Source organism: Polypterus senegalus, chromosome 2 (genome assembly GCF_016835505.1).
Source record: "Polypterus senegalus isolate Bchr_013 chromosome 2, ASM1683550v1, whole genome shotgun sequence".
NCBI classification, from domain to species: domain Eukaryota; kingdom Metazoa; phylum Chordata; class Cladistia; order Polypteriformes; family Polypteridae; genus Polypterus; species Polypterus senegalus.
Window position 1 is genome coordinate 194,118,601 of NC_053155.1, and position 17,740 is coordinate 194,136,340.

A 17,740-nucleotide genomic window follows, 5' to 3' on the forward strand; every position below is an offset into this window, starting at 1 on the left:
CAAGTTGTCACGTGATGCTTCTAACCTCAACATGCCACCCAGTAAAACATTAAGTTTGCAAATGAAGCTGTTGGGCATGCTGATATGTGACCAGGTCAAATGTGCCCAAACTACATCAGGGTGAAAGAAGAGGGCTTTCTGGGGTGATGGGATTTGCTTCTTTGTGTACCATTTAGATTAGCACTCTGCAGCTTATGGGGATACAGATTCTGACCTCGGAGCGCCTCATCTTGTGGCCTTTCTGTCTTGTGTGGTTATGCTGTGAAACGAGACAGTGATGCTAATTAGGCTGGGCACAGCGTGTCTATATGTACTGTATACAAACACACGCGCACAGACGCACAATTGTTTCCATCTATTGTGGGATATTCTTATGCTTCCAAGTTGTTTTGTGCTTGCTTTGTTTGTTCATTTGTAATTATAGTATGCTAGTCTATTAGTTGTGACTGAGTCCTCCATTTCCTCTCGAGCTTCAGACATGGAGGTGCTCTTATGTCTTTTGTCCTGTTATTGGTGTCTTCTCTCTGCACTGGCAGCATAAACACATAAGCACAAGCCTATACAAACATGAGAACAAAAGATACCAGGAATGACACAAGCCATGTGGGCCATACCAGCTAAGATTAGGAACTTTAAAACCCAAGACTACTAGTTCAGCTTCACCTGAAGTTCTTTGTGGCATTTGCAGCAAATCATTCAACCTGCCATTACCCCAAAATATAATGTGTGCTAAAGTATCCATGCCAGACTGGCATCCCTCCTTGGTGGGTTTCTGCCCAGTGCTCAGTGTTCTGTTTGTGACATCTGCAGATTTCAACTGGATCAAACTGGGCAAATGTCAGGTCAGGTCAGGTTTGGGATCGTGTACTGGTACAGCACGTTGCTGATCCCACATGATGAAACAGCTTGGGATCCTGGTTAGCAACCCCCCAGTCAGACACATGGTCGAGCCCCCCACCCCTCAGAGATGATCATCTATCTACTGCAGGCAGGAGTTACGTGGGCACCTGGTCCAGCTGCTCCTGTGAGAATTGCACCACGTGGCTGTAGTTTTATTATTGTTCTAAAAGTACAAAAAGGAGCTTTATAAAAGAGTAGCATTTGGAAGTTGTTTGATGGTGCGCCTTTCTGGCTTGATAAATGTTCACATATTTATATACAGTACAGTACATTTATCATTAGTGTTAACTCGTCTTTTTCAATTTCTGTTGTCAAACACTTAGAAAACAGCAGAGATGTGAATGTCAGACTGTAAGATTTCTGTACAATTCATACTTGTAGGTTGGTGTTTACATTACGGGATTTGCCATGATGTGCCATGCTTAGCCTGCCTTTTGGGATTTGAGTAGGAACAGACAGACCTACACTTTTAAACTCCATGTAGATTTTTTTTGTTTTGAACATTTACCATTTCAGTTTCTGTGCAAACAATTTGTCTGTGCATGTTAGTAGCCATGGCGGTCATCATAGTGTGATGTGTACAAAGAAGAGCGAAATGCATCCTAGCTTGTCGACCACATGCAGCATGTCACCACTCTTATGTTAACTGGTGTGTGTGCCAACTCCTTCAGGTAACAACAGGGTTGTCTTGAACAGCTAATTGAAGGACTCTGAGGGATTAACACTTTAGGAAGGAGCACATCACTTAAGCAGATCTGTGTGTTTTCTATGAAATGAAATGCAGCTTTGTATTTTAACACTTTTGTTGTTTGTCTTGGGGCTGAACAGCAGAGATGTGTTGTATGCAAGTAAGAATTTCATTGTATTGTATTTAAGTGACAATATTTCTACTCTGGCATACAATACCCAAGCAGGCTACACAGTTAATGTGAAAGCCCACTTGCAAGGCCATATTCAGGTGGCCTGCTGTCTCATACAACACTCAGATGCCCTCAGGCATTTGTTTTCCTTGTTTTGTGATGTGGATTGCCTCCATGTTGGACTGTTCCATCAGGTCCAACCTGGCTTTCATCATGTCAGGTCACAATATGCTCTCCCTCTTTATACAGTATAATGGTTGTCTCCTGTTTAAAACTGGTTACAGTGTTGCACAAACCAGGACAATAAAGTGTTGCAGAGCTTGTAAAAGTGTTCAACTTGGCAGCCCATCTATTTGACCAAAAGGATTAGATGGACACGTCACTCCTGCTTATATACGAAGTGACAGTCTTTGAGAAAACTTACAAAGGCACCAGGGTTTGTGTTTCCTCTTGTTTCTTTTGTGTGTTTAAGACAACTTTTTTGGATTATTTTCAGCTTACTTTACTTAAATATGGGGTTGAATGGTCCAACTGCAGTTTGCATGTCATATTGTGGACTTTCTGTACAAACAACTGAATTGTTCTTCTTCTTTCAGCTGCTCCCGTTAGGGGTTGTCACAGCGGATCATCTTCTTCCATATCTTTCTGTCCTCTCCATCTTGTTCTGTTACACCCATCACCTGCATGTCCTCTCTCAACACATCCATAAACCTTTGTTTAGGACTTCCTCTTTTCCTCTTCCCTGGCAGCTCCATCCTTAGCATCCTTTTCCCAATATATCCAGCATCTCTCTTCTACACGTCTAAACCAACGCAATCTCGCCTCTCTGACTTTGTCTCCCAACCATCCAACTTGAGATGACCCTGACAGGAAGATGCAGACAGGACCAGCATATGGAGAGAGGCACAAACTGGTAGAAGGGGTCTTCTGTCTTCTGCTGGAAATATAAATAAGACAAGCCAAAGAGACTGGAGAAAGCAATAGAGCTAAGGATTGTGGTGAACATCAAGAACCAGAAAGATAATAGGAGTTAAAACCACAGTGGTGATAGAAAAAGAAGGAATATGAGAAAATGGAAAAATGTTACATATTGAAGTGAGCTAGACAGAGAAATAGGGAAAGTTGAAACCCATGGTAGTCTCACTGGTAATGGCACTTGGGGATCTGCTTCAGCTTCCAGGCCTAGGGCAACCTCAAAGTAAGGTCCAATGAGGAAGAGGAGGAGGAGGATGGGAGCAAGTGCTGATAGCACGTTGCTGTACCCATGCAGCAGGTGACACCTCAGCACCACACTTGGAACAGTGCAAGGTTTTTTTTATGGGGCCTTGAGGTCCAAGGAGAAAGAAAAATTAGTGATGTAAGTTGACAAAATGGTGCAAGAAGAATGGAACTTTGAGAGGGTAATGGGCCATTATATATGCTGAAGTGCAACAGACAGGAACTCTGGTATGGGACAAAGAGAGGATTGTGACCTGGGACAAAGCACCTCATGAATCAGGAAGTGCAGGTGATAAATGTCTTTATTTAAGGAAAGAGACAAACCACAGAATTGTCTGCTGGGTAAAGGGGTGGGGGTGGGGGGGTGGGGGGCATCGGATAGTTCATGCAGGGAAAGAAGGGCAAGGAAATTGACTTTTCTACCATGAAGGCTACCCTTGCATGTGTAGAGGCAGATGGTGGGGCTTCATCCAGCTCTCTCTGCTGGCCATGGCTCCAAGTCGTATTAACTTGGTCAGAGTAAGACACCCATTAGTAAATACATCCCAATTCACAAATATTGTAGGCCAATAAAACATTTCCAAATGCTCTTGTCAGTCCAATAGGTCAAGTGCAGCATTGACAAAGTTTGTGCAAGTTTGAATGCAGCTGTAATAATGTGCAGCTGATTATAATTCATACAGCAGTCCTAAATTGGTGTAGTATTCAAAAGTAGGAGTGTATTGGTAATTATATCAAATTTAAAAAATGATTTTAACAAACTTCAGTAGCATCACAATGTCAGTCCTTTAATCTTGGGTGCTTCTAGCTAGGGAAATAAAACTGACGTTTACCATCCGTGAATATGAATGCAAAAAATAGTAGGGGGAGTTTGGTAAACAGTTTCGAGTATTTGGAGAAAAGGATCATGGATATTAATTTTTTTTTACTTTCTCTATTTCATATATGAAGGAAAAAGCACATCTGACATCCCCAGAGCATATTTTACAGTATTTTTTGTAAGATGTGTCTGTGGTAAAAAAAAAGATATGGATGCTGTAATTCAAGAATAAATGAATTGGTTCCAGTGAACTCTTGTGGACAGCTAGTACTCAATAATACTAATATCACAATGCTCAGAAGTTCACAAAATTTGGCATTTGGCATTTAGGACTTTGACAGACTTTTGGGAATTCTGAGTTCAATCTATAACTCAGTCTTTCAGATGCAATCTTACTAGTGTAACCGTTTTTATAATACAACTGAACATTGTGTTTGCATTTGTAAATGCTTCTGTGCATTGCTTAGTCGATGAAAATTTTGCATCAACACATAAATCCTTTTCAGAGGTTGCTTTCTGTATGACAGTGTTTCCCATCTGGTATTTATAATTGATATTCGTTTTGCACACGTGTAGCACTTTGCACTTTTTTTTTTCTTCCCAGTTCTGAAGGGTGTCCAGGTCTTTTTGAATTCTTTTTGCTGTCTCCTCAGTGTCTATGGGAGTTATTTTCTACAAAATTTAAAATTATAAAATGAAAATGCAATCTCTCTTTTGCAATTTCTTTTTCAAAGCACCCAAGAATGCTGCAAAAAATGAAATAATAAATTTTGCAGTTTCATTTTCAGAGTGAACTGCAATGAAGCTGCAAAAATGAAAAATAAAATGCAAATAAACAGCGGCGCTACCTGCTGCTCAATGAATTTTTCACTGACACGGACACGGAACGCTTTCTATTTTTGTAGTATTATATTGTACCGTCAGCACTGAGCATCGTAATGTCTCTTCGGCGGAGGTGCTGGAAAGCCTCGAGGCTCAGCTCTGTAACCTGGAGTGCCTGTTTGCAGCACCAGTACAGGCATGGGGGCAGCAGAGAGACTGACACCTGGGCAGCTCCACCACCACTTCTCCACCTGCTAAGAAGCTGGAGAAAAGTGTAACGGATCGAGTTACCACTGACCCCAAGTGAGCCTGATCAGCAGAGCTAGCGTTAAAAATGGCAAGCAAAGGACAAGACAGATCATAGAAGCGGAGGTGAAAGGAGAGCCTTAAAGTTGAGATCCAGACCTGGAATGCGGTTTGCAGCGCCAGTTCACTAAACAAAACCAGCAAAGAGACGGGTACACCTGCATCTCCAAACCAGTTGGTTCGCCTGCTTGCCTACACCTGACCAGCATGAACACACCTGCTGCACCGAATAACAGCAAAGTACTTAACATTCCGGTTGTGCCACCTGCCAGTGCAGTACGCAACATCCCTGCTGCGCCATCTGACAACACAGCACTCCCAAACCCTGCTGATGTGCCCTCCACACCGGCTGCATGGCCGAAACGGAAGAGACCACCCAGCCATTTTGACGAGTTTGTGCACTGTTGGAAGAGTTCGAAGTGGCCGTTGGGGACAATGACTTTGAAGGGAGGGCTATGCAACGGCACTGGAGAAATTACATCAACTAGGGCTGAGTCACCAAAAATTTGATCTGGCATTGTATCATCAATAGTAACAGCGGCAATAAAAATGGCAGCTCTGGACAGTCGCATAGGCTTTACAAACTGCAGCAAAATGCAAACAGTCCTTTTAAGGACAGCAAGCCCCCTCAAAGATGTAAACACCATTGAGGTACTCTGTGTTGAAGCTACACTATTAATACCACAAAAATACAAATCTTCCCTTTTCTACTTCACTGTAAATAAAGGTAATTTATGACATAATAAAGGCTAATTTCTGCCATGTTAAATATTGTAATTAAATCATAACATTAATTACTTCAGAACTACAATTATGCACGTTCTTAGGATTTTGTGATAACAGTTTTGCTGTGAAGCTTGCAGTACGGGGTGAAAAGATCAAGATCATGCGAATTGAACAGTTGAAGTGAGAAATATTCTATCAATCAAAGTGGCTCTACAGCTACAAAGGACAAAGAATAGTGGGAAATCGAGGTGCAAAGCCCCGCCCATTGACCCACTCACTTTGCATGTTGAGAACTTGAAAATGAAAAGGCAAAGTAGAAATGCGTTCTACTTTGCGTTGTTTCATTTAAATTTACATTTTTAACCCAATTCTTCCACATGAAGCCTGAAAACCAGGAGGACTTTTTTAATTAATCATTTATGTTAGGTAGAATGCCTAGTGGGGGCTGGATGGTCTCATGGCCTTGGAACCCTTGCAATTTTTTTTTTCTGTCCTCCCTGGCCATCAGACCTTGCTTTATTCTTTGTTTATTGCCAAATTTTATCTTGTAAAGCACTTTAAGCAACATTATTTGTATGAAAAAGTGCTATATACATAAATATTTTTGCAGCACTTTTGCGTGCATACTTTGAAATTGAAATTGCAAAAGAGAGATTGCACTTTCATTTTATAATTTTAATTCATTTTTACTTTTGCATAAAATACTTCCCATATAGTGCCTGCCATCCCTCCAATCATATCTTTAAATTTCACAAGTTTACTAACTATACGAGAATCAATGTCATTAATATAAATTAAATTGTTTCTTATGCCTTGAACCATTAAATTCCCTGGAAATTCCAACTTCTTTAGTGCTTCCCATATGTAATAATTTTATAATACTAAGGGGCTTTGCCCCCTGCTCGCTTCCCTCACCAACCCCTGGGCTGGCGCTACGCACTAGCTACTTTGCGATCTGCGTATGGGGAAGCAGATGTACAATTTAAACAGATTGCATATGGGAATTGTTACATATGCATAATAGAACTATTTTCTATTACAGCGAGTAATTTCCCATATTAAAAAAATAGTCAAACAGAATAATTAGAAAGTAAATTTTGTTTCTTAATGCATTAGTTATTTGTTGCGTTATATGATTTTGTTTTGTTTGTCTTTGAATTTAACACACAAATACTTTTTAAACTTACACTTTTACTGTAAAACTTCAGTAAAACCATTTTTTTAATAAAATTTTCATCAATATTGCATTGAATTTTGATTATTCCATCATGACAACGCAACGTATAACTGTCTGTGAGTGAATTCTGTTTGTTTCTCACTAATAAATAAACTGACTTTTTCGAATGTTTGTCTCTGTGATTTGTTAATTGTGTTTGCAAAAGCTACTCTAATGGGAAACTGTTGACGTTTTAATATGAATGGCATATCAAGATCTCCTTTGGTGTCTAATGTTATCCACGGGAGATGTACTACGTTACCTTTCTTCGATACATCCTTCATTCAACAGTAATTTGGGCAGTGGAAGACTGCACGGTGTTAACAGTTGTAGATATTCTTTGGGATATTGTAAGTTGATGTTTATATCTTCTGCACAATCACCACCAACTGTTTCAGCATGATCACTTTCTTTTATATTGTTTTTTTATCAGTATGCTGCTGCTGGAGTATGTGAAGTTCCCCTTGGGATTAATAAAGTATCTTATCTATCTATCTATCTATCTATCTATCTACCTATCTATCTATCTATCTATCTATCTATCTATCTATCTATCTATCTATCTATCTATCTATCTATCTATCTATCTATCTAGACACTCCTTATCTATCTATCTATCTATCTATCTATCTATCTATCTATCTATCTATCTATCTAGACACTCCTTATCTATCTATCTATCTATCTATCTATCTATCTATCTATCTATCTATCTATCTATCTATCTATCTATCTATCTATCTATCTATCTATCTATCTATCTAGTCTATTGATATGCATTTAACCAATTTGCCATGTAACCGATTGACAATTTTCACGTTAATTTGTTTGACTTCATCATTTCTTAGTGCTAGGATTGCCCATGTCTTCTGGTGATAACCCTTCGTGATGAAATTCTTCAATAACATTAAGACATAAGTCTTCTTTTATTGGGAACTTAAAGTGAGGAAAACGTAAAAATTTCTAAGAGCTAAGAAAGCAGGAACTGTGTCTGTCAAAAGCATTCACATGAATGAGAGGCAAGAAGGCTATGTGCGTGGTTTAATGTGGTTGAGAGGAGGGCGTGACCTGAAAAAATCTCATGGCCGAAGTCTCATCTCACGGGACTTGAAATTATCTCTTGAAAAAGTCTCGTCTCAGGATTTCCTTTTATAATAGAGATGTATTGTAAGCTTTCCTCAATCTAAATTTAATATTGCTATTGGAACCTTCTTAATGGTTTGTATATTCTGTTGTTTGTCTTGACAGTATAAAGGTACCTGCTATTTTACATCCTGGCACCACAGAAGCTTAATAATCTTCTGCTATAGCAATTTCCTGTTTCATTATTAACTCTGCTCTTTTATGGCTTTCTGCATATTCCCTATTTTACAAAGTACTGCTTGTTATGCTGTATATTTGTTTCTTCTACTGAGGATTGAAATACTGTTAAGATCATACTCATTTTTCTTTCGTTATTATCTTCAATTTGCTAAATCTGCTTTGTAGATCTTTGTTTGTATATAAACCATTCATTTTCAATTTCACATTTCATATTCTGCTGCAATCTGCACTGGCATTTCACTTTCTGTACACCTTTCATTGTCCTGAATGAAATATTAGCCCACTAATTCATATTGTCAGAGCCAAATAATACAACAACAACAACAACAACAACATTTATTTATATAGCACATTTTCATACAAACAGTAGCTCAAAGTGCTTTACATATTAAAGAATAGAAAAATGAAAGACATAATTATAAAAAAATAAATCAACATTAACATCGAATAAGAGTAAGGTTCAATGGCCAGGGGGGACAGAAAAAACAAAAAAACTCCAGACGGCTGGAGAAAAAATAATCCTGATAATACTATCACCTGTATGATAATTCCTTCTTGAAATCCATTTAGGTCATTCACTTTTTAATTGATTTATTTTCTATATATTGTCCAGTATATTTGGGTGGCAGAATTCCTCTGGTAGTGCTCAAGTCTGCAGTACTGCATGGAGCCCTCCTAGGGTCCTTCAGAGCTACTGGAAGATGCTACTGGCAGAAGGCTCTTCAGTTATCTTAAAGAATTCATCTGACCTGGAAGTGTTAGAGTTGCACATCTAATATGTTGGAAGTACTCCCAGGTTTAGTGCAGGAGGGCAACACTCACTTAAAATGGAGAAGGAAAAGGAAGAATAATTGTGCATTGAAGAAAGATGGTGACGGACCTTGAATTCAGGATTTGTTTTCACTGTTTAGGGTGCTTTTTTCATGGTTAGTAAGAATTTCACTGTGACGATACTTCTACTACATAATAAGCTAATGTATGAATATAAAATCATGACTACATTTTTTTTACTTTTGTATTGATTAAATCTCAAATTTCCTTTAAGTATTTTATGTTATTGTTGCAATGTTGTGCATGTTAACTCATCTGTTGTATTTTCAGACATCATCTCCAACTGGTTTGGATGAAACCTCTTCAGCAAACTCTGCAGTTGACCAGAGTCAAGGAGTAGGTACTACTACATCTGAAGATGATGAACCAGCATTTCCTCATGCTGAGTTAGCCAAACTGGATGATTTGATCAATCGGTATTTACTGTTCTTTTCTTACGTCCACACAACCCTTGTATTTTCAGATTTGTGGATTTATAACCATCTGTGTGATCGTGGTTCATGAAAAATCTAAATCTCTTTTCCTTTTTATGTGCATTTGAGTATTTTGCTTTTGTGAACTTTTAGTTGTTTTTAGGTAATCTGAAATTAAAGCAATTCAAATCAGCTTTATTTGAATGTTTATTTAAAGCAAAGCAAGGTTAACCATACTCCTAACAATCTTCAACTCAAAATCAATTGCTTTTGAACCGCCTTTCCTGGTGAGGGAGGCCCTAGTCTCCCTTCAATTCATCCCACTGAATTCTCAGCTGCCCCCAGGCCAACTGAAAGATAAATTGCTTATATGAGCCTGGGTCTTTTCCATGTGAATGGTGCCATGCAGCAGGTACACCGTTGGTGTACTAATTATAAGCCCATCTCACCTCAACTGGCACTTCACTTTCTTGAGAAGCTGTTCTACTTTGAGATCCTCCTGTGTTCCTGAGCTTTCCATCCTATCACACATGCAGGACGCTTCTCATTTTGGGGCACTTGTGCTCTTAGTCCCTTTCCTTTGGTCACTACTTGGTACTCATAACCATGGTTGGAAATTGGGAGAATGTGAGGACCTCTGATTTAGAGGTGCCAACTCTCATCCTAACCACTTTACTCTCCTCTCCAAATCATTCCAGTGAACAAACAGCAGAGACATGAATGCTAACTTTCTTAAACTTTATGTTCTCCAACTCTCAACTTCACTGGCAATAAAAACCATGAGCAAGAAAAGAGATGGGAGACTGAAGTCCAGAATGATTAATCCTGACTTAAAAGCCAAATATTCAAGCACAAATCATTCTACATAATTACAAAGATTGTGTGGTGGCAGCGGCCCTGAATCTCCCATCATATTTGTTAGTGCTGTTGTACAGGATACCTGGCGTTTAACTGCACAAGGTCCTATGTTGTCCCTACTTTCCCCTTTATGCTCTTTATTTTGTAGACCTTTAAAAAAATGTCTTAAATCCCGTATTCTTACCACTCTGATCAGGTACTTTAGCACTTACTCCCCCTTTCGGTTCTACATCTGTAATAGGCACCTGACAAGCTTTAAGGCTGCAATGCGCGGCAGTGTGTAGTAAAGTTGTCTCTTGTTACAGTTACCCAGCTCCCTTCAGTTCAGGACATACACAACACATGCTGTCTTAGAAAGGCAAACAGTATTATAGAATATCTCATTTATCAAAGAACATACAGCAGAGAGTCTCTTCTCCCAACTCCCACCTAGCATGAGTCACTAGTGTCTTATAACTACTCAGCAGTCATTCACATCAACGACTGAATGAATGTCTCTTGTCTGAATTTGCATTTAGTACATTATGGTATTGTATTCAATTTATGCAATCTCTTGCTACTGTCACACAGACTGTGGGAAACATGCAAGTAAGAATGTTATTGTACTAAGAGCACATGACAATAAACTTGAACTTTAGATAGTTTTTAAAAGCTGACAGGACCTCGGTTTCTACTACATCTTTTTCTCTCTTTAATTAGATTTATTTAAAAAGAAACTGTATGTTTAGGAAATGTTAATTTAAGCATCAATTTAAGAGTACAGAATCATTATGATTACTGAACCTCATTACTGAATCCCATGCTTCATATAGTTGAAGTGTCTAAGAAAAAAGTAATCCATATGTGATTTCCTTCTGTTCAGGCCATGCTGGGTGGTCCCAGTTTTGCCAAAGGGTGAATTAGAAGTTATTCTTGAAGCTGCTATAGATCTTAGTAAAAAAGGTAAGTGACTGTAAATGCCAATCTAATAACCATTTTTGAGTTTGTTTAATTTATTACAAGATAACCGGAATGGTGAAGCTATGCTGACAGAAGGGTCCACATTAGGTGCCATCCCAGATGGTAGACTACACAGAGATTCTGTTTGGCTACACATACTGTGTATATCCACGCTAAGTCATACCAGGCCAGTTTTAATGTCAGCATTTAACCAAAGCTTTGTATCTTTGAAATATGAGAGTACCCAAAGAAAACCAAAATATATTGGTGGAGAATGTTTAAATGCACAAGTTTCATACAGACATTGACCTGTCTGGGATTTGCAACCAGAACTCCTGGGTTGCAAGGAGAATGTGTTTTTATGCCACTGTGAAAACTTTAGGGTCCTTGAATGGATGAAAAAATAAGCCAAAATTGGCAACAGTATTTTAAAACCAAATCAATGAATATAATGAATTACTCAGTAGTATAAACATACTGAAGCACTATCAGCTCAACTAAATTTGAAAACAACAGTGACCAAGTAAGTCTGTGTGTGTCTTAGGGGGTGTACTCTTGATGTTATTCACCATTCTAAGACAAACTTGCTTGCTTTTCCCCATTTTACACAGGACTTGATGTAAAATGTGAAGCATGCCAGTCTTTTTTCCGAGAAGGCTTGACAGTTTCTTTCAGAAAACTCCTTACAGATGATGCAGTAAGTGGATGGAAATTTGAGATCCATGTGAGTATTGAAGGGAGTGAAATGGTATTCTGCATGTAGAATTAACACTTTTGAATTGTTTCTTTAGTGATCAAAGCTTTCCTACTTTGGTCATATGATTGTTTTATTTGCTTGACAGAGGTGCATATTTAATAATACCTATCACCTGATTGTACTTTGTGTGGTGAAGCTTTCCCAAGACTGTTTTCCTCTCCTTGATCTGCTCGCGGTGGCCTTAAACCCTCATTGCAAGTTTCACCTCTATAGTGGCACATATCCACCTGAAACAGTGCCCTCTGGAGGACAGCTAGTAGAAGAAGGCATTCTATTTGCTCGCCCATCTAATCCACAGTCACCAAAGGTAGAGTGATTTCACTTATAGATGGAAATATTTTTATCTTCCTGATAATATTGTTCAATAGACTGAATCCATCCTAAATATTTGTCAGATAATTTCAGAATACACAAACATATACACAAACACAACCATGAAAAGCCTTTTACTCCCAAATTCCACAGCCCTAGGTCAGGAGTATTTTGAAATGGATGATGGTTCAAGCAAAACAATCACATTTAAAGTACTTTGTAGAATACCCCAAACATCCGATGATATGTTCATCCTTATTGAGGGCTCATTACTCACATGTCATCAGAAGTCATTAAGCAAAGAAACAAAATAGAACTGAATAGACCAGGGCTCCAGTTGTGTGTTTCAGTTATGATTCTTCAGCCTTGCTTTAAATACACAGATCATACGGACCATAATAATGGTAAGAATTCATTCCAGAATTTTATTTATATAGTCTTTCTTTTTCATTCACAGAATTTCAAGGACACTTGTGTCTTAAGCTCACAATGCACACTCTGGAGTCCTGTACAGTGTAGGATACTATGGCAAAAGAAAGCTTTCAAATTCTTCTAAAAACTTAAGTGATTCCATTATAATGATTAAAAAGTAGAGTTACGATATTAGGTGGAAAATACAAAGTTTAGCAATTCTAGAAATTGACAACCAAAAATTACATACTGTATGTGAGACCATTACAAGCAAAGTAAAGAGTCCTCAGTATTTTTATTTTTATTAATTTTATTACAATCCATACAAAGCAATCAAGTTTTTACAAAAAGAAAAATTGAGTTAAGAACAGATCGATCCCCACCCCTGAGAGAGAGAGCAAGCCAAACGGCGTAAAATTTAAGGCTTGTAAACATACCTAAATTAATAAATTCTCTGTGCTTTATGAACTTATTTTAAAATATTACTGATTAGATCCTGCCATGTATTGAAAAGTCTGTACGGATCCTCTGAGTATTTGATTTTTTCCAATTTCAAATAATATAACACATCGGTTTCCCAGTGACTTAGAAGAGAGTTTGGGTTCTTCCAGTTTATCAGAATGGGTCTGCGTGCCAAAAGTGTAGTGAATGCAATCACAATTTGTTTGTCTTTCTCCACCTTAAGACCCTCTGGAAGAACCCCAAACACAGCTGTTAATGGGTTAGGAGGGATTGTGAGTCCAAGGCTGTCTGAAAGGTAATTAAAAATGTTTGTCCAGAATAATGTTAATTTGTTGCAGGCCCAGAGCATGTGACCCAGTGAGGCTGGGACTTGGTTGCAACGTTCGCAGGTTGGATCATGCCCTGGAAACATTTTGGAGAGTTTTAGTCGAGACAGATGTGCTCGATATAGAATTTTGAGTTGTATAATTGTATGCTTTGCGCATATGCAGCTCGAGTGAATTCTCTGCATTGCTACTTTCCACTACTTTTCTGATATATTAATTGAGAGATCTTTTTCCCAGTGTCCTCTTGGATCTTTGAAAGGGAGGGATTGTAAAATGATTTTATATATTGTAGAGATGGAGTCTAAGTCCTTGAGATTGAGCAATATTTTTTCCAGCATGGATGAGGGTGCAAAATGAGGAAAATCTGGAAGGTTCAGTTTAACAAAGTTCCTGACTTGAAGATAGTGAAAGAAATGTGTAGCTGGAATGTTAAATTTGGAATGTAATTGTTCAAGAGTCCTCAGTATTGCCTTTCTTTTTGTAGGACTACCGCTCTCACACACTAAAAGAATTCCTATTTTTTCTTGAAAACAAAAATTATTACTCAGACTAAGTGAAGTCTGAGTTGTGTGTTTAGCAGAATCTTCTTAAAAGGTGTATTACACCCTAAAATAATATTTTTTGTTACTTGCCCCATTCACTTTGTAGTGATGTGTAATCAGAGTGTCAAGAATCCATTGGGTCTCTGTGGTGGTGCAACTTTTTTTTAAAAATACAGTGTGGCTCACACTTTGTTGGTGTTGGCGCATGCCACCAGAAAGCTGTGTGGCCCTGAAGTTGTTAACAGAGGAACTGGCTAATTTCTCACTCACTTGGAAGCCCAGGCAGCCCTCATTGATACTCTTATAGAAAACACCAACAACCCAAAAGGAAAAAAAGGTCTCTGATATTGAGACTGAAAAGAGGAGACTGTAAACAAAATTAGGAAAAATCAAGGGTGATGAGGAGACAGTGACAGAAATGAGTGGCAGAAATGACCAAGCCAGTGTGGTAGAAGGAGGGCAAGGCAGTCGGGATGCCCCATGGGGACTGAGACAAACAGTGCTCTAGGGGTAGTTTGCTCCTGTTGAACTTGGGGTAAAGCAGAGGCTGAGAGCTCCTAGGGTCATCCTACAGACACCAAAGGATGGTGGTGGGACCAGGGAGACAGGTTCTGAGCATTCCCAGTAGATATCAAAGTAGGTTGCTAGGACAAGATCTGTAGAGGGTGGACTGTGTTCATGGGCATCTCTGCCCTGTTGCAGGACCTGAAGGGGTGAGCAGGGGAGACGAGACGATAGAGACAGTGATGCACTGGGGCTCAAAATGAGAAACCGGTTCTGACTCTATTGTTTTTATTTGCATCTGCTAATTTTTTTTTAATTTTCAAACAATGCACGGTTTTAATGGAATACCTGTTGAAAAGTTGTGCACTGCACTGTTTGGACATGGTTTACCTTGTTATGAATAAATGCACTATGCACTTTTTCACCAGAATGATTGCCCTAGTCCATCTCAATTATAATTATCAATGTCTCGGGAAAAGAAAGGAGCCCAATGCATCACATGGGGGCCAAGAAAAGTTTTTAATCTCAGGTTTTTATACAGAATGGACACAAGGAACTTTATGACATAATGACACAATGCTGGCCTTTGCTGATCAACTGCAAACGATGTAAAAAAATATCTATGGAAAAAAGAAAAAAAAAATCATGTTACTTGTGTCACATAATCCACATGTGTTTTAGTCATTGGCTTGCTCAAAATGTGCAAACCGAATACTTTTTAAATAAAACATTGTTACTTAATTCTACAATTATTAATGAATATCATTATCAGGATTCCTAAAGACTGACAGGAGTGACTTATTGACTTGAACACCCTTGAATTCAAAAAGCCGCTCACATGAGTCTTTGGGTTTCCTGTTTATGATGTCCTCCAATAATCCTGGAAGTAACTGTTTTAACTATATTTTGAGCATGTAGCTGGATGTTTTTCATGTCAATAGAAATTGCACAGCACTAGCCACTGTTAACTTCTGGTATGTCATCAACTTCTTTTTCTTCATTCTACATTAAAACACAAAATTAAATTTTATATCATTTTTGGCTGGAGTATTCCTTTAATGTATACCACTAGGCTACTCACTGTGACAGTCAGTTTAGTTCTGTACTGACTTAAGGCAAACAACATGTAACTGAACACGAAGAAGGTTTGGTTAGCCTAGTTCAAAACCAAATACAGTAACTCCTTAATATTCTTCAATCACAACTAATCTAATCAATCCCAACGTCCACCAAAAAAAGTATGGAAAACATATAAAGTTATCTTTTTTGTTTTTCATAAATTGTTATGACCTTATGTTGCAACAACTCCCTACTACAAGAACATGACATCTTTCTGTGTCAGGTGTAACTAAAGATAACCAAAATGATCTGGCTTGATACGATAGTGTTTGTATGGCAAGTGACTGCAGGTCAACCTTGCTTATAACATTTCTAATTATTATTTTTCATTGTTTGGTTTATCATCTAATATTTTACTCTTACACTGTGTTTGTCTTAACAGGGCTGGTTAGTGGACCTCATAAATAGGTTTGGCACATTAAATGGGTTTCAGATCTTACATGATCGTATCATGAGTGGCCATGCCCTAAATGTTCAGATTATCGCAGCTCTTATCAGGTATGTCTTGATTATTTTATGGTGTACCTAGAGCTTTTTCATCTCACAACTTTGTGTTCATCTCTATCTCCATAAGAAAAACTCCACAAATCTGATCACTGTTGACTTTGCCATTTCAAATTGGGCTTTCATCAGCCATATAGCATCTTGCATAATTTCAACAATCTTTTTCCTTTACCACCTGACATAATAAAAGGAACCCCCAGAATACAATGTGTATACTTGCTCATTTCTTATTTGTTACAGTACATGTTTAGCATGTGTGTACCTCACTTAAATATGTATACAAAGTGTTTTGGCAGCAACAGAACAAAATGATTTGCCACTTTGGCTAACTACTTATTATGATGGAACAAGACACAGCACCACATTGGTAATACTCATACCTGACAGATAGATAACAAAGAGTCAAACGTATTTATAATGTTGGCTAATAAAATACATTTAAGGGGAGGGTTTCACATGGAAAGAGCATGAGTGCAATGAAAAATCAAACAAATGCAAGAACAAAGCTGTTTTGCTCTATTTGACTTATCAGTGACATGCACGATGTCCGCAGACTCTTTTCACTCAGGCTTGCCTACTTGGTCAGTACCACCAAAGCACTTTTTCTTTCTTGCCATCATTTGTATGTCTGAAAACCTTTTTTTTCTTTAAAAGAAGAAGAAATTATTCCAAAATTCCTAATTATAAGTGGTTTGCCTGTCCCTTAGTGTAAAGATAATAAAATCGAACACACTTCTTGCTTGACCATTCATTGCTTAGCTCTCTGTCTTGCAGCTTTTAATAAGAGGTTCATGGTGAAGCTCGATTTTAAATCCTGGAGTTTACAGGGCTCTGTGTGTGTGTGAGTGTGCATGCCAGCACAACTTCAGGGTTCATTGGGGTGCTTGGATAATTGTGCATTCACATACAAATGTGAGCAGATCAGTCAGCTGTTCCATTCACACCTCAGACTGACTAGGCAGAGGACCACACTTGTACTCAGTCGGGCAATTCTGCATGGCAGAAAAGGGGATCAAATTTAGATCAGATCAAAGAGGGAATGGAGGTTAAGAAAGATAAGAGAGGCAGGATGGTGAGGAGCCTGTGATGTTAAAAGAGTGGAAGCAGCTGGTAGGGAGTATGCTTTTGACTTTCTTACTCTTGAGCCTTGCTAAACCCCTAAGTTCTCTTCTGCTGTATTAGTGCCATTCTGCCATATTAGTACCATACTCTACCCTGGCCAGCACTTGTGGAATGGCCAAATGGCCACAATGATTCTTATTACAAAAAATAAACACAAAGAGCAATTGATTCGTACTGCGGAACCCAGTGTTCTTTTTCTTGCATACAGAAAATGAACTGCTGACATTATTACAAGGAGTGTGTTTATTATGAAGGTGGCTTCAGCATTTTTTCTATTAAAAATAAAACGTTTATTAGTGTTGAGTATAAGATACCTTGTTTTCTATTTTTTTGTGTGTGCCCTTTATGCCATGTGATTCTGCATTTGCGTGAGTGAGTGTGCATATGTGTGTAAGTGGACTGGGGCCCTGTCCGGCTATTTCCAGCAAAGCAGGCAGTGCTAATGGATT

General features: G+C 38.4%; 1 protein-coding gene across 1 annotated transcript in view; it reads left to right on the forward strand.

Moving 5' to 3' along the window:
• LOC120524448 (probable ubiquitin carboxyl-terminal hydrolase FAF-X) overlaps window positions 1–17,740 on the forward strand; it is a 260,143-nt gene that overhangs the window by 16,923 nt on the left and 225,480 nt on the right. Inside the window, exons 3-7 of the mRNA XM_039746300.1 lie at window positions 9,293–9,438; window positions 11,156–11,235; window positions 11,844–11,956; window positions 12,075–12,296; window positions 16,048–16,163. Of these exons, the coding sequence (XP_039602234.1) occupies window positions 9,293–9,438; window positions 11,156–11,235; window positions 11,844–11,956; window positions 12,075–12,296; window positions 16,048–16,163 (677 nt within the window). The remainder of the gene's footprint in view (window positions 1–9,292; window positions 9,439–11,155; window positions 11,236–11,843; window positions 11,957–12,074; window positions 12,297–16,047; window positions 16,164–17,740) is intronic.